The sequence below is a fragment of the Rhinopithecus roxellana genome, chromosome 10 (assembly GCF_007565055.1).
Source record: "Rhinopithecus roxellana isolate Shanxi Qingling chromosome 10, ASM756505v1, whole genome shotgun sequence".
Classification (NCBI taxonomy): domain Eukaryota; kingdom Metazoa; phylum Chordata; class Mammalia; order Primates; family Cercopithecidae; genus Rhinopithecus; species Rhinopithecus roxellana.
This window is the reverse complement of record NC_044558.1, coordinates 83,306,313-83,331,734: the sequence shown is the minus strand read 5'-3', so window position 1 is coordinate 83,331,734 and position 25,422 is coordinate 83,306,313. Positions and strand designations below refer to the sequence as shown.

General features: G+C 43.6%; 2 protein-coding genes across 13 annotated transcripts in view; both read right to left on the bottom strand.

Moving 5' to 3' along the window:
- The window catches only part of VPS33A (VPS33A core subunit of CORVET and HOPS complexes), a 33,790-nt gene extending 29,885 nt beyond the window's left edge, over nucleotides 1-3,905 (bottom strand). For all 3 annotated transcript variants that reach the window (XM_030939601.1, XM_010368350.2, XM_030939602.1), the window contains exons 1-3: nucleotides 3,692-3,905; nucleotides 1,301-1,366; nucleotides 423-550 (exon numbers count right to left, since the gene is read on the bottom strand). In XM_030939601.1, coding sequence (XP_030795461.1) covers nucleotides 423-550; nucleotides 1,301-1,366; nucleotides 3,692-3,793 — 296 coding nt within the window. In that variant the 5' untranslated portion in view covers nucleotides 3,794-3,905. The remainder of the gene's footprint in view (nucleotides 1-422; nucleotides 551-1,300; nucleotides 1,367-3,691) is intronic.
- A 2,385-nt stretch (nucleotides 3,906-6,290) lies between these two features.
- CLIP1 (CAP-Gly domain containing linker protein 1) overlaps nucleotides 6,291-25,422 on the bottom strand; it is a 156,839-nt gene continuing 137,707 nt past the window's right edge. For 5 of the 10 annotated variants that reach the window (XM_030938884.1, XM_030938880.1, XM_030938886.1 and 2 more), the window contains 7 exons: nucleotides 24,421-24,473; nucleotides 14,168-14,285; nucleotides 13,932-14,082; nucleotides 13,298-13,347; nucleotides 11,614-11,619; nucleotides 8,893-9,017; nucleotides 6,329-7,954 (listed from right to left, as the gene is read on the bottom strand). In XM_030938884.1, the coding sequence (XP_030794744.1) occupies nucleotides 7,729-7,954; nucleotides 8,893-9,017; nucleotides 11,614-11,619; nucleotides 13,298-13,347; nucleotides 13,932-14,082; nucleotides 14,168-14,285; nucleotides 24,421-24,473 (729 nt within the window). In that variant the 3' untranslated portion in view covers nucleotides 6,329-7,728. Of the gene's footprint in view, nucleotides 7,955-8,892; nucleotides 9,018-11,613; nucleotides 11,620-13,297; nucleotides 13,348-13,931; nucleotides 14,083-14,167; nucleotides 14,286-24,420; nucleotides 24,474-25,422 lie in introns of all 10 variants that reach the window. The other 5 variants (XM_030938878.1, XM_030938885.1, XM_030938879.1 and 2 more) reach the window with 3 other exon arrangements.

Sequence of the window (25,422 nt, the reverse complement as noted above, 5' to 3'; positions counted from 1 at the left end):
TTTTTGTATTTTTAGTAGAGACGGGGTTTCACTATGTTGGCCAGGCTGGTCTCGAACCCCTGACCTCAAGTGATCCACCTGCCCTGGCCTCTCAAAATGCTGGGATTACAAGTGTGATCCACCATGTCCAGCCTCACTCTTTAAGTTTAAAAATATGTAATTAAGTTATTATTAACTATAGTCCCCTTGCTGTGCTATCAAATAGTAGGTCTTATTCATTCAATTTTTTTTTTGTACCCATTAACCATTTCCACCTTCCCCTAGCCCCCATCTTCTCTTTCATATTCTTCCATGCTTATCCCAGTTTTTCAAAAGACCACCTTGCACTGGCAAGAGTGAGGGTCTTCCATGAGAAGGAGCTCATACATTAAAAGCATTATAAGGACCAAACTATTTTAGATCAAACACAAGCTCTGAGATACCTGAGCACGTTTTCAGCAATTATATTCATCAACTCTAGCCTGGGTCTGACAAAAAAAATAATATTCTTGACATCAGCTGCCGGCAAACGATTTCCTTTAAGTGTGAACATTTTTTCCACTTCATGTTCCTGGGCAAACACATACACAAAAGGTTAACAAAAAGACTGAAATTTGCCTGTCATTTTCAGACTCAGAAATCATAAATACCCCCAATCAAGTGCACGTTAATATTTTAATATCGAAATTTAGATTCCCTCAAAGCCAAATACATAAAGGACAAAGTTTCAGTATAAAGCCACTGTTTTTTTTTTTTTTTCTGAGACAGAGTTTCGCCCTGTCACCCAGGCTGGAGTGCAATGGCGCGATCCTGGCTCACTGCAATCTCCGCCTCCTGGGTTCAAGTGATTCTCCTGCCTCAGCTTCCCAAGTATCTGGGACTACAGGCGCGCACCTCCGTGCCCAGCTAATTTTTGTATTTTTAGTAGAGACAGAGTTTTACCACATTAGCCAGGCTGGTCCTGAAGTCCTGACCTCGTAATCCACCCGCCTCGGCCTCCCAAAGCGCTGGGATTACAGGCGTGAGCCACTGCGCCCAGCCCTAAAACCACTGTTACTGCATCAGCATTCAAATGACGCTTACATGATGAACTATCAAAGACACCAGGTAATGGTCACATAATATAATGCTAGAATCAGTACAGAATCACTGGCCAATGGATACAAAATGTTAATCAGGCACTAGTATTCGTGTTTATAAAGACCAAACAGCTTTGCAAACCAATGATTCAGGAAGAAATATAAAATCCTATCATAACTGCTAAAGTACAGAATTATTAATCATTATTAATCCCCTAACAAAACCCAAATAGCTCATTTACCTTCAATAGTGAATACTGTGCAATCAGACCAAAGGGTCCAGTTAGGTATTCATCCCAAACTATTGCCTGTAAGAGGGGAGAAACATTCTCTTATTAGAGTTAATACCAGGAATTTTAACAATATCAATAAAAAATTGCCTATCATAAACAGGAGGAATATTTGCTTCAAATTCCAGGTTAAAAAATTTTCTCGGCCGGGCGCGGTGGCTCAAGCCTGTAATCCCAGCACTTTGGGAGGCCGAGACGGGCGGATGATGAGGTCAGGAGATCGAGACCATCCTGGCTAACACGGTGAAACCCCATCTCTACTAAAAATCCAAAAAAAAAAAAACTAGCCGGGTGAGGTGGCGGGCGCCTGTAGTCCCAGCTACTCAGGAGGCTGAGGCAGGAGAATGGCGTGAACCCGGGAGGCGGAGCTTGCAGTGAGCTGAGATCCGGCCACTGCACTGCAGTCCGGGCGACAGAGCAAGACTCCGTCTCAAAAAAAAAAAAAAAAAAAAAAAATTTCTCTTAGTGTTACAAGATTAAAATAATAATAAAGCAGAAAAAAGAATTTAAAAATGTTTGGGGTTTTGCTGTTATTTCATTTTTGAGACAGTCTTGAGTGTTGCCCAGGCTAGAGTACAGTGGTGTGACCTCGGCGCATTGCAACCTCCGCCTCCAGGGTTCAAGTGATTCTCCTGCCTCAGCCTCCTGAGTAGCTGGGATTATAGGCATGCACCACCATGCCTGGCCAATTTTTGTACTTTTAGTAGAGATGAGGTTTCACCATGTTGCCCAGGCTGGTCTCGAACTCCTGACCTAAGGTGATCCACCCACCTTGTCCTTCCAAAGTGGTGGGATGACAAGCGTGAGCCAATGCATGCGGCCGAATAAAAAAAAATTTAATTACTTCTGACCACATTCACATCCTTGTATATCTGTGTCATGGATTTATCAGATTGAGCCATATGGAAATTGTTAATTATACAGAATTAAAACCTACGATATAGGAATCACAAATCTTATTTTGGCAAAAGAAGATTTTTTTTTTTTTTTGGAGACGGGGCAGTGGTGGAATCACAGCTCACTGAAGCCTCGATTTCCTGGGCATAGGTGATCTTCCTGTCTCAGCCTCTGGAGTAACTGGGACTACAGGTGTGTGCCATCACATCAGGCTAATTTGTGTTTTAGTAGAGATGAGATTTCGCCATGTTGCCTAGGCTGGTCTCCAACTCTGGGCTCAAGCGATCTGCCTGCCGTGGCCTCCCAAAGTGCTGGGATTACATTCCACTTCCTCTTCCACCACGCCTGGCCAGAAGAGAAAATTCTTAAAAGCTCAGTAAGTTTAAGTAACTTTCCAAGGCCATATAGAGACCCTAGACCATACAGAGTGTAAGGGAGTGAGGACTCCAACCTAGGACTTTTTGACACCACGAATCACTACTCTGGACCCCTACGAGTATTTCTACTGCTTAACTCCAGTATAAATTTTTTTCTTAAATTAAAGTATTTATTTAAATAATCGTACATTAACATTTAATTAAAAGAAATAATACAGAGCGAGCCCCTGTACACTTTGCTCAGTTTCCTCCAGGGGTAACATATTACAACCAGGAAATTGACACTGATACAATCCATGATGTTTTTCAGATTTCAGCATCCTTTGCTGAATTGAAACTGGACCCCTATGATGTAGCCTGTTTTTTTTTCTCTCAAAGGCTGCTAGCACCCACTCTACCTCTTCGGGTTCTGTTCTCTCCAAGACTGAGGCTCCCCAGTTCGACTTTTCACAGTTGTACTGTCAGTAACTTAGGGTGACGGATAAACCGTAAGGGGATGAAGGAGAGGTGACACCATTTAAAAGAAATCCTATAAAATCTCTGATCTAGTTCCTGACTCCCTTGTGAAAACGGTGCTACTAGATAAGTTATACTATCTTAGGAGGCCAGGTTAAAAGCCCAAATGATTACAACTTCTCTCTTAACACGCGTGAGCAGCAGGTTGCAAGGTGCTGGTGTTTCAAGAGTTTCTAAGGTACGATTTGTACTGACACGTATGATCCCCGTAATGAATGGACACTGGACCATCCACACTGTTGGACCGCCCACCCGTCCGGTGCCTCGGCAGGCAGCAGAGGAAACACCTGACATAAACCGGCTCATCAGCGGCCGGGCTATCACAGTGGCTTACTCTGCTCTCACAAAACAGTCGCGGTGCCACTCCCGCTCCAGGCTGTACGCCCAGGGTCCCCCCTTCATCGCTACAGGGGTGCAGGTAAAAAGGCCCTGAGGCTCGCCCCCTTGGAAGCCCCGGGGACCTCGTAAACCGCGAACTCAGGCGGCAGGAAACGGATTAAGCTAGGCCGGACCAGGGGAGGCGAGGGCGGTGTCGCTGCCTCCCGCCCCTCACCTTGCTTCCTGCGCACTTGTCCAGGAACTCGCGCAGCTCGCGACGCACCGCCTCGCGCAGCACATTTAGGTTCACTCGCCCGTAGGACAGGTGTGCCGCCATCTTGCCCCACCACCCCCTGACCCACAACGCCAACCAAGTCCTCCGGTTCCAACGGGAAGACCACTGACGCAGTCACGTGGCAACGCGTCCACGTGACTGGTGCGGCTGCGCATGCCAACTGGGAAAACGGAATCTACCGGGTTCGGGTTCTACCTCGCCTGGCCCTAGTGTCCACCTCTTTCTTCTACCCCGGTGGTTGTTCAGATTCTCGCCAAGACCCAGGGTGCGTTTCAGAACCTGGTCACTCCAGGAGTCGTCGGGCGCTGAAAAGCGATTTTAAAGATCTGGAGTAGACCGGGCGCGGTGGCTTACGCCTGTAATCCCAGCACTTTAAGAGGCCGAGGTAGGAGTGATAGCTTGAGGCCGGGAGTCCGAGACCAGCCTGGGCAGACTTCGTTTCAAAAAACAACAACAAAACAACCAACCAAACAACAAAAAAAAACATTGACTCTCTCTTGTCCCTTTTAAAAATCGCGAATTTTTATTTGCAGCAAAGGTACTTGCTGTAAGATGATATCTTAAGGCCAAATTTGGATAGAAAAAAAAACAAACATTTTTTTGAGATGGTCTCACCCTGTCGCCCAGGCTGGAGTGCAGTGACGTGATCATAGCTCACTGCAGCCTCTACCTCCCGGGCTCAAGTGATCCTCCCACCTCAGCCGCTGGAGTAGCTGGAAGCACAGGTGTGCCCCGCCACCCACTGCTCAAATATTTTAAATTACAGCAGTCAGAAGGTTCTTAGCTTTGCACTAATCAAGGCTGTTTTGATTTGTGAGCTAAAATATATGAATATGGTGAGGAGTCGAGGGAATCTTGAGTGGACTTTTTTTCTGGGGGGGGGGGGGGGGGGTAATCCCTTCCTAACAGACTTTTACAGCGATGTGGCATTTCACACAAATAGTATTGCTTCTGGAATCCAGGGACCTGCCTCAGTAAAATTCCATGTTACCCGAGTTGTAGTGAGGACCAATGAGGACATGAATTTCATCGTGTAGTCCACGTGAAAGGCTTAGCTGGGTGCCTGGAACTTAATTGCTCAATAAATTATTAATATTAGTAGAATATATGCGTTTCGATACTTTGGGGTGGAAATGGGCTTTTTGGGATCTGGTCAAAGACGAAAATTTCCTTCTTTGAGTGCATAGCTTACCTTTTTTTGAGACGGAGTCTTGCTCTGTCACCCAGGCTGGACTGCAGTGGCACAATCTCGGCTCACTGCAAGCTCCGCCTCCTGAGTTCAAGCAATTCTCCTACCTCAGCCTCCCGAGTAGCTGGGACTACAGGCATGTGCCACCACACCTGGCTAATTTTTTTGTATTTTTTTAGTAGAGACGGAGTTTGACCGTGTTAGCCAGGATGGTCTCAATCTCCTGACCTCGTGATTCGCCCACCTTGGCCTCCCAAAGTGCTGAGATTACAGGTGTGAGCCACCACTCCCAGCCCCCAATTTTTTTTTTTTTTTTTTTTTTTTTTTTCTGAGAGATGGAGTCTCGCTGTTGCCCAGGCTGCAGGGCAGTGGTGCAGTCTCGGCTCACTGCAAGCTCCGCCTCCCGGGTTCACGCCATTCTCCTGCCTCGGCCTCCCGAGTAGCTGGGACTACAGGCGCCCGCCACCTCGCCCAGCTAATTTTTTATATTTGTTGTAGGGATAGGGTTTCACCGTGTTAGCCAGGATGGTCTTGATCTCCTGACCTCATGATCTGCCCACCTCCGCCTCCAAAGTGCTGGGATTACAGGCGTGAGCCGCCGCACCCAGCCAGCCACCAATTTCTTAAAAACTATTTAGTAACAAGACTGCAGTAGAAACTGCTGTATGACTGTATAGGGTTTGATCATTTGAAGTAAAACCATTATGACAAACCTGAGAATATCAGTTTACTACCATTAGCAAAAAAGAATAACCATTTATTGGCTGGGCAAGTACAGCTCACACCTGTACTCCCAACACTGTAGGAGGCTGTGGTGGGAGGATCGCTTGAACCCAGGAGTTCAAAACCAGCCTGGGCAACATAGGGAGACTCACTCTCTACAAAAAAATTAAAAAATTAGCCAGGCGTTGTAATCCCAGCACTTTGGGAGGCCAAGGTGGGCGGATCACGAGGTCAGGAGATCGAGACCATCCTGGCTAACATGGTGAAACCCCGTCTCCACTAAAAATACAAAAAGCTAGCTGGGCGTGGTGGCAGATGCCTATAGTCCCAGCTACTCGGGAGGCTGAGGCAGGAAAATGGCGTCAACCCGGGAGGCAGAGCTTGCAGTGAGCCGAGATTGAGCCACTGCAGTCCAGCCTGGGCGACAGAGCGAGACTCCGTCTCAAAAAAAAAAAAAAAAAAAAAAAAATATTGGCCAGGTGTGGTGGCACTTGCCTGTAGTCCTAGCTACTTCAGTGGCTGAGGCGAGAGGATTGCTTGAGCCCAGGAGTTGGAGGCTGCAGCAATCCACAGCCTGGGCAACAGAGTGAGACCCTGTCTCAAACAAAACCAAACCCACAAAACAAAAACGAATAACCATTTATTAAAGTAGATACAGAACACTTGTTTGGCCAAATTTTAATACTGCTTTACACGTTTTCTGTTTGTGAAACAATTTGTATTACATTTATAACCAAAACTTTCAAATGGTAACAGATTTAATATTCACTGTCAAACACACAGGTGATCATCTTGAGGGGAAAATACATCAAAGGCATATATACAATTATAGAAGTTCTTATTGTACATGTAGCATGGAAGATACATTTTACTCCTTTTTACATATTCTAGAAGACATTCAAATGAAGATAAATAGATTCAAACTGGTCGATAAACTGTTCTGGTGCTTTGAGGTCCTTCATTTTCTTTTTTGTGATAAGAAAATCCAAAATTGTTAATGTTGAATTTCTCATCGTACATTCATCTAAAAACAGTAAAAAAACTTGTAAAGGAAGATTGTAGACTGGTTAATTTAGGTGTTTTATACTGGCTTATTGTTAACTGACTGCTGGGGATACCTGCTAGAGAAGGAAACAAAATTGGAGAAAATTCCTCCAGTTATTTAAATCTGTTTAAGAAATAAAAGGAAAACAAACAAATGAAAATGCTGCAAAGCCGCATGATGCTATGTCTGGCCTAGTCCGTTATGTCCTAATGATCATTTTAAGTGTTTTCTTTTTCAAAAAGGTAAATATCCAAAAAGAAAGACACATTGTGTATGTTTTTTCCCCAAAATATAGATTTTTAAAAAATATATACATATAATATATAGAAGCTGAAATTATGGAAAACTAATAAACAAAACACCACAGTAGATTAAGTGGGTGCAGCATATAGATTATCAAATGTCCCCACAGCAGTTTGGGGACTTTCCCCTCCCTTTACCTGCTTCATGATTTTATAATCACACCTAAGTATTATCAAGCCTGAAACAAAGGCACTACTGATAACAGGTAGTGCAAAGAGCTCAGATATTTCTTTGAATAAGAATAAAATACTTTAAATGAGTAGATGAAAATGCAAAATGGCACATTTTTTCAACTCATTCCAGTGTCAAAGCTTAACCAAAAAATCTAAATATACAAATGCAGCCTGGAAATATTTTAGTGCAAATATGAAAAGTAACGGCATAATTTAAAGTTACTTAAATAAGGTATTGTAAGGGTAGGGATTTTTCTATGAGGTCTGGGGACAATAAATGTAATGGCATCTGGTGCAATGTCTTCAAACTTAAAAATCAAGAAAACAAAATTCGAGGTGAAAACTCACCTACTAAATATTTATTCTTCTAACTCATAAGGGGAGACTAAAGGGCAATTTGTTGAAGATCAAAATATTTTCCTAGATTTGCTGATGGGGTAAAAAATACCATGAGTTCTCTTGGAGTCTGCACACACAATGCTGGTGTTACGCTGTGTCAGTGCGAGTGCATCTGAGAGAGCCGAGTCCTCCACTTGAGGCTTCATCAGAAGGTCTCGTCGTCATTGCAGTTGGTGGCCCAGTGTCCAAACATCTCACAGATTTCACAGTATGGGCGCTCCTCACCCCGACTGCCATGGTGTGTGGAATGGGGAGGGTCCTCTGACATCTGTGCCTGGGTAGGACAATCCTCTGTATCGTGGAGATCAAAGCAGTCACAAATGTCACAGAAGAGGCGAGGTTTCTTCTTGGACTGTTTCTCCTGATCATCGCTACAAATGTCAATGTGTGAAATCAGAAAATGTATAAGAAGAAACTGAAGAGACAAGAACACTTGCAAAGAATTTAAAAAATTAAGCAAGGACTAATTATGGCCAAGTCTGTGGGCCTCCAGTATAAGTAGGTACATTATTCCACATTTAAAGTTTTTTGTTTGTTTGATTTTTTGAGATGCAGTCTCACTCTGTCACCTAGGCTGGAGTGCAGTGGCATGATCTTGGCTTACTGCAACCTCTGCCTCCTGGGTGTAAGCAATTCTCCTGCTTCAGCCTCCTGAGTAGCTGGGATTACAGGCGCGCACCACCCCCTGTCAGCTAATTTTTTTGTATTTTTAGTAGTGATGGGGTTTTGCTGGGGTAGCCAAGTTGGTCTCGAACTCCTGACCCCAGGTGATCTGCCCACCTCGGCCTCCCAAAGTGCTGGGATCACAGGTGTGGCCACCATGCCAGCCTCACATTTAAAATTTTCACATCAAACCATTTGTAGTCTCCTCTCACTCACTTGCCAGATTTACAGAAATCTATTTATGGCAAAGGAACCGCAAAACAATTGTTTTTTTTGTTGCGTCTTTTTACAATCCCCTAGAGAAGCTCATTTTAAAAACACATTTATTTTGATGAAACTAAGGTTCCAATCAGTATGGCTTTTTTTGAGACAAGGTCTTGCTCTGTCACTCAGGTTGGAGTACAGTGGCACAATCTTGGCTGATTGCAACCTCCACCTCCAAGGCTCAAGCAGTTCTCCTGCCTCAGCCTCCCAAGTAGTACAGGCAAGCGCCACTATACCTGGCTAACTTTTGTATTTTTAGTAGAGACGAGGTTTCACTATGTTGGCCAGGCTGGTCTCGAACTCCTGACCTTAAGTGATCTGCCCGCCTTGGCCTCCCAAAGTGCTGGGATTACAGCAATCAGTATGTCTTCATATGAAATACCTGTCATAATTGTTCAGGTCATCCCCGTTCCCATTCAGGGCTGCTTCTGACATCATTTCCACCTTCATCTTGAGGTCTTGATTCTTCCTTTGAAGGTCCACTATTACTGAATTTAGGAAATCAATCTGATTTGTTTAAAAAAAAAAAAGATGTGTAAAATGTCAAGAATATCTATAAGCTGAAGCATCAAGAAGTCATGAAGTTTATACCTTTAAGCTCTGGTGGCAACATGTGCAGAAGGGGCCAGCAGTGGCTATCAGGAACCCACGCTTCTCACTCTCCCCAAGGACAGGCATGCTGAGATTGTGTGAGTAAAGAGCTGAACTTAAATGAGGCTATGTCTAGGTGGTGGTGGTAAGACTATGGCAGTTTCTTTTACCCCCTCATACCTTTCAGATTTCTTCAAATGTTCCTGAGTAGATGCTATTTTATATTTTAAAAAACATTTAAATTACACTTCATTAAATGTTTCTAGGTATAACATGGGTAAACTTCATTTCTTTTTGAGGCAAATGAAATTATTCTTTTTTTTTTTTTTTTTCTCGCTCTGTTGCCTAGGCTGGAGTGCAGTGTCAGGATCTCAGCTCACTGCAGCCTCTTGTCTCCTGGGTTCAAGCGATTCTCCTGTCTCAGCCTCCTGAATAGCTGGGATTATAGGTACATGCTACCATGCCTGTCTGATTTTTGTAGTTTTAGTAGAAACGGGGTTTCACCATGTTGGCCAGGCCAGGTCTCCAACTCCCGACCTCAGGTGATCCACCCGCCTTGGCCTCCCAAAGTGCTGGGAATACAAGTGAGCCACTGTGCCGGGCCATGAAATTATTTATTTATGAGACGGAGTCTTGCTCTGTTGCCCAGGCTGGAGTGCAATGGCTCGATCTTGGCTCACTGCAACTTCTGCCTCCCAGGTTCAAGCGATTCTCCTGCCTCAGCCTCCCTAGTAGCTAGGACTACAGGCATGCACCACCACACCCGGTTAATTTTTTTATTTTTAATAGAGACGGGGTTTCATCATATTGTCCAGACTGGTCTCAAACTTCTGACCTCGTGATCCGCCAGTCTTGGCCTCCAAAGTGCTGGGATTAAAGGCATGAGCCACTGCACCCAGATGAAATTATTCCTAAACATCTAAATCTGTGGGTTGGTGGAGTGCTATTGGTTCATGAAAAAGTATAAGAAACATTTTTTTCAAATAGAAAAAATCTTGCATTCTCCAAAAGTCATAATCTTACATTTCTGAATATATGGGCACAAGTTTGTTTTCATTCTACCACATAAAAAATATTGGCCGGGCACGGTGGCTCACGCCTGTAATCCCAACACTTTGGGAGGCTGAGGCATGCAGATCACCTGAGGTCAGGAGTTAAAGACCAACATGGCCAACATAGTGATACCCTGTCTCTAGTAAAAATACAAAAATTAGCCAGGTGTGGTGGTGTATGCCTGTAGTCCCACCTACTCAGGAGGCTGAGGCTGGAGAATCACTTGAACCCAGGAGGCGGACATTGTAGTGAGTCATGACTACACCACTGCATTCCAGCCTAGGCAACAGAGCAAGACTCCATCTCAGATAAATACACACACACACACACTCTCTCTCTCTCTGCATAAAAAGGTTAGTTCTTCCATTAAACTCTACAATACATCCAGGATTTTTCTGTTCTGTAGATCTGAAAAAGTCACATGGAAATTTCCTTCAGACTGTCATTTATCAACTGACTGGTAATGGTGGAGCAGTAAGTAAACATGTCCTCAGGGAAAATGGAGAAGGCTAAAGCTCCCTCCCAACCGAGGAGAGACAGCCGAGCACGCCAACTAGGTGGTGTTCAGGTACCACCCAGAGGGTGAGCACCTGTGCCAAGAGCCCTGGGGCAGCAGGGACAACAAGATGGCCGACAGGAGGGACCGCTCTTGTCCTGAACATTTCCTTTCAAACGAAGGTCATTTTGACTTAAAAACAAAAAATTTCTTCCTTCTTCTACAAATAATAAAAACATCTCATTTCTCTAAATTGAAAGAACCCACTTTATAATATTTAAAATATATATAGATATACACATACATATATACATAAATATTTTACTTTTTAAAGAAATATTTGGTCTTTTTCTCCTGCTGGGGAGTTATGAAGCAAAGTTAGAAGTCACTGCAGTCTTTCTCTGCAGCATATCCCAGCATCATGGAGGCCACCTATGAAGGCAGACCTACTGAGTCTATCTTCACTTTTCAAAGTGCATTTTCTTTCCTTTTTTGTTTTTTGGAGACGGAGTCTTGCTCTGTCGCCCAGGCTGGGATGCAGTGGCCGGATCTCAGCTCTCTGCAAGCTCCGCCTCCCGAGTTTACGCCATTCTCCTGCCTCAGCCTCCCGAGTAGCTGGGACTACAGGCGCCCACCACCTCGCCTGGCTAGTTTTTTTTTTTTTTTTTTTTTTTTTAGTAGAGACGGGGTTTCACTGTGTTAGCCAGGATGGTCTCGATCTCCTGACCTCATGATCCGCCCGTCTCGGCCTCCCAAAGTGCTGGGATTACAGGCTTGAGCCACCGCGCCCGGCCTCAAAATACATTTTCTAAGTCATCATCATGTTAAGAGCTCCATTTCAGGAAGAAGAAAAAGCCACAATATGGATGTTAGTGGGAAACTACACACACACACACACACACACACACACACACACACACACACACACACGTGTGCACGCAAATTAGGAAACATGAAACGAACCATTTGCTGATGGGAAGAAAAGTGTTGTCAGCAGCAGATGAAACAGACCGAAGCAGAAAGGAAGGGGGAAGAGAAGACACTGTTAGTTATTAAGCCCAGTAGACATACAAAGAGGACAATGCTAATCCATGGTAAGTTTGTACAATGTTGAATTGTTTTATGCCCCTCAAGGGAGGTGTCTGGCAACTAAAATCTCAAGGTGAGTTTTTCTTTTATTTAAAAATAAAATGTGGCTTTTGTACTTTTGAATTTTGAACATGACTAATACATACAAAATATATTATTAAAATTAAAAGATGGATGTTTATTGCTATATACAATTATATTTCCAAATACAGAATAGTTTGCCTTTATATAATCCCTTTCTACAAATTTTTGTCTGTTTTGAGACAGGGCCTTGCTCTGTCACCCAGGCTGGAGCGCCCATGTTGCGCAGGCTGGTCTTGGGGTCGAGCAGTCTGTCTACCTTGGCCTACCAAAGTGCTGGGATTGCAGGTGTGAGCTGCTGTGCCCGGGCCCCCCACCCCACCTTTTTTTTTTTTTTTTTCTGAGACAGGTTCTTCCTTTGTCAGTGAGGCCTAAGTGCAGTGGCATGATCATGGCTCACTGCAGCCTCAACCTTCTGGACTCAAGTGATCCTCCTGCCTCAGCTTCTAGGGTAACTGGGACTACAGGAGCTTGTCAGCATGCCTGAGTAATTTTATTTTTTGTAGAGATAAGGTCTTGCCATTGTTGCTCAGGCTGGTCTGATCTCAAGCAGTCCGCTTGCCACAGCCTTCCAAAGAGCTGGAATTATAGGCGTGAGCCCCTGCACCTGACCCAGGCCCTTAACTTTTTTTTTAATTAATTAATTGTTTTGAGACAGGGTCTTGCTCTGTTACCCAGGCTGCAGGCTTTTTTTTTTTTTTTGTAGAGATGAGGTCTCGCTATGTCCAGGTTGGTCTCAAACTTTTGAGCTCAAGCAATCATCGTACCTTGGCCTCCCAAAGTGCTGGAATTACAGGGATGAGCCACCATTCCTGGCCTAATCTCATTTTTAGTTTAAAACTAACGTTGTTTTGTTAATTTTTGCTTTCAGAGACTGAGTTTTCAAGAAACCAGTCTTTTTAAGGTTAAGATGAGTAACAAACCCTTTGACAAAGCAATTCTACTTCTAGGAATTCATCTTGCAGAAATACCAATACGTAAAATGATAGCTGCTCAAGATAATTCCTTACAGCACTGTTTATAATACACCCAAAGGATCAGAAACATCCCAAGGGTCATTGTCAACCAAGAGGGACCTGACTAAATCATAGTAAACCCACGTAATGGAACACTACATAGCTATAAAAAAGGTAAGTGCAGAACCGTTTATGTAGAGTATGCCATTATCTGTGTTAAAAAAAGGGAGGGAGGACTGTATTACTGTTGGCTTATATACACATTTTTTAAAAGTCTCTGAAAAGGAAAGACATAACGGTAATTAACTGTTTGCAGGGTTGGGAACTGAGCAGGAGAGAGAAGGTTTGGACATTTAATGTATATATGTTTAATTCTGTTTAATGTTTGGACTAGAGGAATGTATTACCCATTCAAAAGACTAAATGATACAAAAGGCATCAAATGAGAAGGAAAATAAACCAAAAGACTCAATGATTTTGAAAAATAGCAAGAAAGCAAAGCAATAAGGCAGGAGCATTACCTGACTCTCCTGGGCTCTTTCATCCTCGTCTGCCTGAGTGTCCGTATTACCTTGTATTTGAGAAAAAAAAAAAAAAAAGTGGAGGGAGAAGAGATGTATATTTTTAATCACAATCTAAACTGCAGGGAAAGGGCCTGTGTTCAAAACTCATTTTCCTGTGGACTTCCCAGATGCACCACTTTGAGCACATGTGGATGAGTTCCTGTCCTGTTGCGGGACCCTACAGGGTCTCACAGACACAAGCCCTGCCCTTCACGTGCTCTCCCTCAGGCCTGCTAACTCCTGGGTAAGAATGCCTGTCGTGTCCATCTGAATGTACACAGGCAATCCACCCTTCTTCACCAAAGGGACCACCTCTTCTCCTGCACTGCTATGTACTTTAAGACCCCCAGTCTGGATGGCAGCAGGCAGTCATCATCGTAGGTTTGTGACAACATTGACAGACCACAAGAAGGCCCAGGAATGGGGATGGCAGGCACGTGGGATTAGCCCTCGAGTGATTAAGTGGTGGAAGAGCTGAGGAGAGTCAGGGTCAGGGCAGCACGAGAGCTGTCTTCGAAGAGCATCTCTCCTAGAAAGGGCTCCTCGGGAGGCAGCGCGGTGTACAGAGCAGCACTGGGCAGGCGTCTTTTACCTGAGGAGCTGCTGAGCTGCCTCTTGTTTTCTTTGAGTTGAAGCTCCAAGTTCTTTACCTTGAGCTCAAGCTTCACCTTATCAGACTCTAGAGTCTGAACAACTGAATGCAAGGACTTGGCAGAGGCGTTTTCTCCCCTGAGCACTGTGACCTGAAACACAGTTGTTTAGCTTAGGCTGGGCGTTTGAACAAAAGGAGGCAGCGTGAAAGCTCGTGCACCCTGTGTGGTACTCTACCTCATTTCTCAGTTTCTCCAGCTCGGCATCCTTTTCTGTGAGTAAGGCACTAGTTATGCTGATGGATTTCTGCAAGGAAGCTTTCTCTTCATCTGCGTCTTTTATGAACTTGGATTCTCTAAAAGACCAAAGAGTTAAAAGTTCCACAAATCAGCCGAAAGACTGGTCAGTGTACAACTGTTCTAGAACAAACACATAATTAACGTTAGTTAATGTAAAAAAAATATATATATATATATAACAGGGAAGTTTTACAGGGAGTTAAGGCCATTATGCTCACAAAATTTTACTTGAAATTTTACTTACTGTGAGGGGAGAAAAAGTTTACCTATGCATAGACATGCCAGAGTCTGCATATGATTGTATCCATTTGAACTTAAAGAAACAAGTTAATAAATTTGGAAGAGGTAGAATTAAAAAAGAAAAACCGGTTGCACCCTCCCCAATATTCTACTAAAATCTAACCCCAAGTTGAATTTTGTTAATTCTTGAATAAATTATTACCAAGCAATAATAACAATTAAAATACACACATGCAAAGCAGTTATACAGATGTCATGCAGAGCAGCTTTATGCTGGAAATATCAATTGGTTCTCACTAATTTCAGTAACTTTTTTAGCAAGTTCCAAGAATGGGTGTTTAAGATGTTATGGGCCAAAACAGTAGTAAAGATGATTATTATTACTCAAACTGAAGGATTATTACTTTCCAGCCATAGACTCTGAAGAGGACATTAAATTAGCTCATAGAAATTAGTGGTAATTCCATAAAGGCTAGAACAGAAAATGTTACAATGGTTTTCTCAGGTGCAGAAGGAAAGCATGGGGAGCCTGGAAGGAGGAACTCAAAGCGCCTGGTTATGTTCTCGGCTTGACTCAGTACTTGGTTATCAGCAGAGGGCAGGGGTGAGGCCGTTAATGAGAGGGCTGTGGGAGTGGGAAGAAAAAGGGAAAGATGAAGGAGGAACAGGGAGGGACACAGGACACAGTGAAAAAGCCCAAAGAGCAGGCTAGCATGTGTTTCCATAGGTGTACCTATTTAAAGTTGTGGGTTTTTTTTTTTTTTTTTTTGACAGAGTCTTGCTCTGGTGCCCAGGCTAGAGTGCAGTGACATGATCTCTGCTCACTGCAACCACTGCCTCCTGGGTTCAAGCGATTCTCCTGCCTCAGCCTCCCGAGTAGCTGGGATTACAGGTGCACACCACCATGTCTGGCTAATTTTTGTATTTTCAGTAGAGACGCAGGTTTCACCACGTTGACTAGGCTGTTCTCAAACTCCTGACCTCAAGTTATCTGCGCACCTCAGCCTCACAAAAGTGCTGGGATTACAGGCTCACACCACCAGGCCCAGCTAATTTTTGTATTTTTAGTAGAGTCCGGGTTTCACCATGTTGGTCAGGCTGGTCTCGAACTACTGACCTCAGGTGATCCGCCCACCTTGGTCTCCCAAAGTGCTGGGATTACAGGCGTGAGCCACTGTGCCTGGCCATACTTAAAGTTTTGTTATAAAAACTTGCATTTTTAAAATGCCAAGGTCATTAAAGAGAAGAAAAGGCTGAGAAACTGTCACATACAGAGGAGACGAAGGAGATATGACAACTAACTACAAGGCAGGATCCTAGTTTGGATGCTGGAACACAAAAGGACATTAGTGAGAAAACTGGTGAAATCTGAATGAAGTCCCTTGTTTCAGTTGAAAGTATGCTGCTCATGGTAATTTCTTACTTTTTTGATAACTGTGCCAGGGCTGTGTAGGATGTTCAATTAGGGGCATCTGGGGGAAGGTCTATGAGAACTGGATGCACTATGTTTGCAACTCTTCTGGAATCTAAAATTATTTTAAAATAAAACGTTTTTAAGTGACATGCAGTGTGAAACACGAGAGGAAAATGACAAAAATACTTTAGGAAAAACAAAACTGGAGAAAAATTTCCTAGGTTAGGCCACAGGCCATACAACCTAAGATACTGCATTAGCAGAGACAATCATCAGTGAGCGGTCATAACCTTCACAAGAAGTCAAATCACACCTGCTGCTATTCCAAGGAACTGGGAAAATGCAGAGGATGTACTGGTTGTCTGTTTTGGAACCAACTGGAGGAACAGGAAACTGAGGCCCAGGTTAGAAACGGCAGAATGTATGTCTGGTTAGTGAGACCCAAGATATCCGGCACACAAGTTACAGAAATCTCATGACTTATGGCAAATTGTAACTCTACACAAAGATGAAAATATAAGTGTTGTATTTATCTCATTGTGTGGCTTACACTTACACTCCAGAATGAGAAGTAGTAAGAAAAGAATCTGAGACAGAAATTTCTTGAATTAAAAACCCCAACATTACTCACGCACTGGAAATGGGTGGGCATCAGTGCAGGTAAATTACTAAGCTAGTAACACCTTGTTAGGACATAGGCTCTTGCTTAGGTTAAAACAGTAACTTAAAGGAATGTACAGGCGCTTTTTGCCATCTGGGAAGTAGAAATATCTGATGTCACTGAAAAATGCAATAAAGCCTGGGTTTCAGCTAGGAACGGTGTCTCATGCCTGTCACCCCAGCACTCTGGGAGGCAAAGGCAGGAGGATCGTTTGAGGCCAGGAGTTCGAGACCAGCCTGGCTGACACAGTGAGACCCCCGCCTCTACAAAATCTTAAAAAAAAAAAAAAAAAAAGCTAGGCTGGCAGCACATGCCTGTTGTCCCAGCTACTAGGGAAGCTGAAGCGGGAGGATCGCTTGAGCCCAGGAGCTTGAGGTTGTAGTGAGCTCTGATAGTGCCACTGCACTCCAGTCTGGGCAACAGAGCAAGACTCCGTCTTAAAAAAATTCCCGGGTTTCTTATGTTTCTATTAAACGTGTTTAGTAATTGATTGTGTTATAAAAATGATTTACAGAGCTTCACTTGCTATAAATCCAACTCAAATTTGAAAAATGTAATTTTAAATGTTTTTACTAAAAAAATACCAGGATTTGGGGTTGTCAAGAAGAGATTTAGATTTCCCTATAATTGGGACTCTATTTGGCCAAGATCCCACAGATGCTCAGTGCTGGGGAGGAATAAACAAACTTCCAGCTGGCAGAAGGAAAAAGGGACAGGTGTCCTTCTCTGGGGCCACCAAACAGACTCTGCTCATAATCACATATACACACAACCTCTCAGTCCGGCTGCTTTCTAAGGAGATGGCTGCCAGAATGTTTCTTATACAAGTTACCAACACGTGCATGGTTAAGAAAGAAATCTGACTTGTGACTTATATACCAGATGACAGGGTAAGTAGACTCTGGCAGCTCATCTTTGCGACCCATCGTCATTGCTAGCTTCTTAGGCCATCTCTAAGCCCCAATTCCACTGTGCAAACCACCAGGAGGGGCGAAAATAAACCATCGTCTATGCCAACATGACTGACATCTGAGTCACAAATTGTATTAAGCCATTAGCTGGAATGACTTGGTATTACCAAAAAAAAAAAAAAAATCAAGAAGGGAAAATAAACATAATATGAAAGAAGGGATAGAGGGACCGGAAACCTCTCTCTCCATCTCCCAAGGGAACATGTTATCTAGATTCTTTCCTTACTACTTATATAAGAAATAAATTCCAGTAATGAAGCAAATACCTTAAAGTGTTACTGGGCAAGCTTTAAAAATGCAAGATAACAAGAACCAAATATTAGAACCATGAAGAGAAATGCAAATACAGTAAGGAGACTAAATTTGCACTGAAGTCATTTGCTGTATATAGATATAAAAAGGAAATATGTGTGTGTTTGTATGTGTGTGTGTATATATATATATATATACTGCTGAGACTATTTTACAAAACAAAAGCAAGACACAGAGGGACAAAGGCAGCCAAAAAATATATACAACAATTTGGTTTACTAAAAATATATGAAATTTATTTATTATAACGTGGATAGACTTTCTTTAGTCTTACCATTAAAGACACACAGATATAGCAAAGGAAGCAAGAGTAGGAAAGGGAAAAGAGAGGGGTGAAATGAGCATTGGTAAGTAGCGCAAGCTCGGAGACAGTCAGACAGTTAGCAACCCACAGTGAGCCGGATGAGCTGAAGTAGCACAGGACCTCTTCAGAATTTGGGGGCTTTATTGTCAAACCAGTTTTCCCTCCTAACAGAAATACTGCATGGGCACTGACAGGATGCATTCTGACTCCAAAAATCCATGCCTTGTGCTTTGCCTTTGGAGCCCCTTCTTTGACACGAAAAAGCCTGGAGAAGGGAGCGAAACCAAACCAGCTCCCGAATCTGCATCAGGCTTCAGAGGCACAGATGAACAGACCCTCCCAGCTCTGGCAATTAAAGCAATGCGAGGCATACCCTGCTTTACCCATTACACTCTTAGAGCCTGTTTAAAAGGCTTGCCCAACTTCAGAGTTTTTCAAAGAAATGATTACATTTTTATGCTTGGGGAAAAATTTTTACTACATATTGCTTGCAACTCAGTGTTTAAAGTTACACACACACACACACACACACACACACACAAAAACCACAGCAAATAAAGAAAGGGTCTACTAATTTCTTTCTGCCTTTCTTTCTTTTATTTTTTGAGATGGGAGTCTCGCTCTGTTGCCCAGGCTGAAGTACAGTGGTGCAATCTCGGCTCACTGTAACCTCTGCCTCCTGAGTTCAAGCAACTCTCCTGCCTCAGCCTCCTGAGTAGCTGAGATTCCAGGCACGTGCCACTACACCCAGCTAATTTTTGTATTTTTAGTAGAGGTGGGGTTTCACCATGTTGGCCAGGCTGGTCTTGAACTCCTGACCTCAGGTGATCCTCCCAAAGCACTGGGATTACAGGTGTAAGCCACCATGCCCAGCTAGATTCTACTAACTTCTTAATGATAACCAGTTTAATCCTACAGTTGGGAGTAAGTTCTGCACTTGAATATCATGACCATTTGGTCAAAGTGATTCTATTACTATCTTAACTACATATATTTAATGACCACTTCTGAATTCAAGTGTTGACTAAGCTCTCAGTTCTTGCATGACCAACTACATTTCAAATACTTCACAATGTAAGTATTTGCAAGGCTTTTTAAATTAATAGTATATTAAGTTCTTTTTGGTACTCAATGGTTGATACTATTTTATTTTATTTATTTTATTTTATTTTATTTTAATTTTTTTTTTTGAGACGGAGTCTGGCTCTGTCGCCCGGGCTGGAGTGCAGTGGCCGGATCTCAGCTCACTGCAAGCTCCACCTCCCGGGTTTACGCCATTCTCCTGCCTCAGCCTCCCAAGTAGCTGGGACTACAGGCACCCGCCACCTCGCCCGGCTAGTTTTTTGTATTTTTAGTAGAGACGGGGTTTCACCATGTTAGCCAGGATGGTCTCGATCTCCTGACCTCGTGATCCGCCCGTCTCGGCCTCCCAAAGTGCTGGGATTACAGGCTTGAGCCACTGCGCTCGGCCTATACGTTTATTTTAATCATTACACACATAGAACTACATATGAATCCTTTATCAAACTGACTTTTAGAAGGCATCCCAACTATTAGCTAAAATACATTTACATACAGGTTTCTAAAACAGAGATAACTTTTCATAAGCATTAATTAACAAACAAAAAGCACTTCTACATATGAGAGTAGCAGCAGTGAAATTTTCACTTCCAGAAAAAGTTATCTTTATCTATAATTTCTGACGAAAATTCCACCGCACCCGGCCGAAAATTAAGAGTGATTTTCAAGAGACAGTCCCCTAAACATTGAGGACATAAAACGGGAACAGAGAGAAGTAGAAGAGAGAACTTCACAGCCCCTAAATTTCTTTTCTTTTTTTTTTTTTTTTGAGATGGAGTTTTGCTCTTGTTGCCCAGGCTGGAGTGCAATGGCGCAATCTCAGTGCACTGCAACCTCTGCATTCCGGGTTCAAGTGATTCTCCTGCCTCAGCCTCCTGAGTAGCTGGGATTACAGGCGCCTGCCACCACGCCGGCTATTTTTGTATTTTTAGTGGAGACGGGGTTTCACCATGTTGGCCAGACAGGTCTCAAACTACTGACCTCAGGTGATCCACCTGCCTTGGCCTCCCAAAGTGTTGGGATTACAGGCGTGAGCCACTGCGCCTGGCCATATTCCATCTTTTTAAGCCATGAAAAACGTCCCATGCCTAACCATATTTTGAAAGGCATGTAATTTAAAGCTACATAAGGACTTTATCATTAAGTAAGTCATCTTTTTTTAAATATATATATACATAAATAATAAATAAATAAAAAGCTGAAAAATTCACTGAGAAGAGAACCAGCATAAAAATCTGATGACCTGAGTCTTTAGCCTGCACCTGTCTTTTATTAGTCCTGAGTTCTTGGCCAACTTGCCTAACTTTTTGAGCTTTAGTTTCATCGTTTTGTGTATTTATTTTATTTTAGAGACAGAGTCTCGCTATGTTGCCCAGGCTAGAGTACAGAAGCTCTTCTCAGGCATGATCAGAGTGCACTACAGCACTGAATACCTGTGCTCAAGTGATCCTCTCACCTCAGCCTCCTGAGTAGCTGGGACTATAGGCATGTACCACCATGTCCAGCTAATGTCATCATTTGAAAATGCAAGCTCCACCATTATATTTCACTGGGTTGTTTTGAGATTAGATCAATTTGTGAATTATGAAGTGCTACATAAATGTAGGGAGATACCAGTCTTTTTTTTTTTTTTTTTTTGAGACGGAGTCTTGCTCTGTCACCAGGCTGGAGTGCAGTGGCATGATCTCAGCTTACTACAACCTCCACCTCCTGAGTTCAGGCAATTCTCCCACCTCAGCCCCCCGAGTAGCTGGGACTACAGGCATGTGCCACATGCACAGCTAACTTTGTATTTTTAGTAGAGATAGGGCTTCACCTTTCACCGTGTTGGCCAGGATGGTCTCAATCTCTTGACTTTGTGATCCGCCCGCCTTGGCCTCCCGAAGTGCTGGGATTACAGGTGTGAGCCACTGCGCACGGCCTAATTTTTGTCTTTTTAGTAGAGACTGGGTTTCACCATTTTGCCAGGCTGGTCTTGAACTCCTGACCTCAAGTGATCCACCCGACTTGGCCTCCCAAAGTGCTGGGATTGCAGGTATGAGCCACTGCGCCCAACCTCTTTTTTTTTTTTTTAAATGGAGACACAGTCTCACTATGTTGCCCAGGCTGGTCTCGAACTCTCATGCTCAAGTGATCCTCCCTCTATGGCCTCCCAAAGTGCTGGGGTTATAGGCATGAACCACCATGCCCGGCCACAGCTCCCTTGCCAGAATGCTACAGGAACAAGTCCTATTTATTTTTCCACATGTCCTTGATAACTCCTTACATAAGGGTTTAAAAAAAAAAATAAAATAAAAACCTTATTTATGTAAAATTAAATACCCTGAGGTCCACAGAGACAGAATGGTGCCTGTAAACAGGAATGAGGTTTAGGCACGGTAAACTAGGCATTACTTTTCAAGGTCCCTGGAGAACATCTGGCTGGGCCGGGAATCATTGGTTATGCTATTCTTTAAGGTTTGTTTTTAGTTTTAGTTTTGTTTCTAATACGCAAAAAAGCACATCACTGTTGTGATACGCACCCATTTAGTATTCTGCAGCAACTGCTGGACAGGCTGTGGTTCTCAGCAGTAGCACCCACTAAACCTGCTTGGCGCTGTGTAAAATAAAGCACATTCTCTAAAAACCCGCATATTTTAAAAGAGCAGACAGGCCAGGCGCAGTGGCTCACGCCTGTAATCCCAACACTTTGGGAGGCTGAGGTGGATGGATCACGAGGTCAGGAGTTAGAGACCAGCCTGGCCAAGATGGTGAAATCCTGTCTCTACTAAAAATACAAAAATTAACCGGGCATGGTGGTGCATGCCTGTAATCCCAGCTACTTGGGAGGCTGAGGCAGGAGAATTGCTTGAACCTGGGAGGTGGAGGTTGCAGTGAGAGCCGAGATCATGCCACTGCACTCCAGCCTGGGTGACAGAGCAAGACTCTGTCTCAAAAAAAAAATTAGACAAAGACTTATCAGCGGCATGGCAGTGGTGAAACACACATGCATTCTGAGTATAAACACCACCTTAGTGAAATTTCATTAAGTATTTCTAAATTTACAAAAAGGAAAGGTAGCCTGGGCAACATAAAGAGACCTTGTCACTATAAAACAATTTTTAGCTGGGCGTGGTGGCTCACACCTGTAATCCCAATACTTTGGGAGGCTGAGGCGGGCAGATCACAGGGTCAGGAGATCGAGACCATCCTGGCTAACATGGTGAAACCCCATCTCTACTAAAAATACAAAAAATTAGCCGGGCGTGGTGGCGGGTACCTGTAGTCCCAGCTACTCAGGAGGCTAAGGCAGGAGAATGGCGTGAACCCGGGAGGCAGAGCTTGCAGTGAGCGGAGATCGCGCCGCTGCACTCCAGCCTGGGCAACAGAGAGAGACTCTGTCTCAAAAAAACAAAACAAAACAAAACAAAAAACAAAAAACAAAACAAAACAAAAAAAACAAAACTTAAAAGCCAGGCACGGTGGCTCACACCTGTAATCCCAACACTTTGGGAGGCCGAGGCGGGCGGATCACAAGGTCAGGAGATCGAGACCATCTTGGCTAACACGGTGAAACCCCGCCTCTACTAAAAACACAAAAATTTAGCCAGGTGTGGTGGTGGGCACCTGTAGTTCCAGCTACTCAGGAGAGGGAGGCAGGAGACTTGCTTGAACCCAGGAGGCAGAGATTGCAGTGAGCCGAGATTGCGCCACTGCACTCCAGCCTGGGCCACAGAGCGAGACTCCCTCTCAAACAAACAAACAAACAAAAAATTAGCCAGGTGTGGTCACGCATGCATGCCTGTAGTCCCAGCTACTTGGGAGGCTGAGAGGTGGGAAGATCAACTGAGCCCAGGAGATTGAGGCTGCAGTAAGCCATGATTGAGCCACTGTACTCCAACCAGGGCGACAGAGCAAGACCATGTCTTGAAAACAAATAAATTTAAAAAAGAAAATGCATCCCTGGACCAAGGCCTAATGTCCTTTAGAATGTGGCTAATGGAATCCAAATAGCTAAATCTAAATAAATAAATAAAACCCTCAACTCCTAAGCGACTGCCATGCTGGCAGAGGAGACAGTGCTGCGTAAAACACACACCTCAGTAGGTTGGTGGGGAAACCTCCTCTGCCCTGACGAGTGGGAATAAAATACTTCATGAGAGCATGGAGAAATTACTGGTTATGCTACTCTTTAAGGTTTGTTTTTGTTTTTTAGTTTTGTTTCTAACAAAAAGCACATCACTGTTGTGATATGTACCCATTCTGCAGCGCCCACTGGACAGACTGTGGTTCTCAGCAGTAGCACCCCCTAAACCTGCTTGGCACTGTGTAGCATAGACATTCTCCAAACAAAAACTGCACGTTTTAAAAGAGCAGACAAAGACTTATCGGCTTATAGAAGCATCAGGCTTCTACACAATTATTTCTGTGGGCCATGTTCTTCCTTACTGGAAAGTACTGAAAAAGTTATCCTAGTTTTTAATTTGAGTATCATTTGACTATCATGGGAGAGTAAGTAAAAGCCTTTTAAAGCAAATAGAAACATTTAAAATGACATTACCCATTATTAGTGAACATTACATTTTTATATAATTGAAATCAGTATTTATATCCAGATCAATAACTATATGTAAGATTCTAGTATTTTTAGTTACTGAAACTAGGAGATAACAGTGGTGTAACATGAGACAATCTGATTTTAGATCACTTCTGAGTGAAAGCAACTGAACGTGGCTTACAAATAAAACTACTGTGAAACTTCTGCAAATGGATTTTTTTTTTTTTTTTTTGAGACGGAGTCTCGCACTGTCGCCAGGCTGGAGTGCAGTGGCGCTATGTTGGCTCACTGCAACCTCTGCCTCCCAGGCTCAAGCAATTCTCCTGCCTCAGCCTCGCAAGTAGTTGAGATTATAGGTGCCCACCACTATGCCCCGCTAATTTTTTGTATTTTTAGTAGAGATGGGGTTTCACTATGTCGGTCAGGCTGGTGTCGAACTCCTCGTGATCTGCCAGCCTTGGCCTCCCAAAGTTCTGGGATTACAGGTGTGAGCCACTGTGCCTAGCCCTGCAAATGGATTTCCATATTTTGTCAATTACAAGTACCAAAATATCACAATATCATTTTCCGAATATAAGAAGGTCACTTGTTTTCTGCTATAAGTTACCACACATATCATGTTCTGACATCTTATTAAACAAACACACATACAACAGTAAACAGAAAGCTTACCTTTTTTTCATTTCTAACAACTGATTATTGAGCACAGATCTTTCTTCTTCCAGCTAGGAAAAAAATCATAAAAAATTTCCGTTCATAACCAGGCCACAGAGAGGCGTATTTTTCATCCCACATGTCATCCCCCAGGCTCCAGGACACCTAAAGCCACTGGCTTTCCTCACCAGCAATGAAGAGTAGCAAGTGGTCAGTCTATCGCAGGATATCGTTATTAATATATAAATCACTTATGACCTCAGTAACTCCCCCTTTCTCAGGGATCTGAGAGTTAAAAATATTAAATAATAAGACCTTGAACACAACAAGGCACCATATCTTAAGCATTCAAACTTTTTTTTTTTTTTTTTGAGACGGAGTCTCACTCTGTCGCCCAGGCTGGAGTGCAGTGGCGTGATCTCCGCTCACTGCAAGCTCCACCTCCCAAGTTCACGCCATTCTCCTGCCTCAGCCTCCTGAGTGGCTGGGACCACAGGCGCCCACCACCATGCCCAGCCAATGTTTTGTATTTTTAGTAGAGATGGGGTTTCACCGTGTTAGCCAGGATGGTCTGGATCTCCTGACCTCATGATCCGCCCACCTCGGCCTCCCAAAGTGCTGGGATTACAGGCACAAGCCACGGCTCCCGGCCAGCATTCAAAATAGCAAAGACTTGGAATCAACCCAAATGTCCATCAGTGACAGACTGGATTAAGAAAATGTGGCACATATGCACCATGGAATACTATGCAGCCATAAAAAAGGATGAGTTTGAGTCCTTTGTAGGGACATGGAAACCATCATTCTCAGCAAACTATCGCAAGAACAGAAAACCAAACACCACATGTTCTCACTCATAGGTGGGAACTGAACAATGAGATCACTTGGACTCGGAAGGGGAACATCACTTACCGGGGCCTATCACGGGGAGGGGGGAGAGATTGCACTGGGAGTTATACCTGATATAAATGACGAGTTGATGGGTGCTGACGAGTTGATGGGTGCAGCACACCAACATGG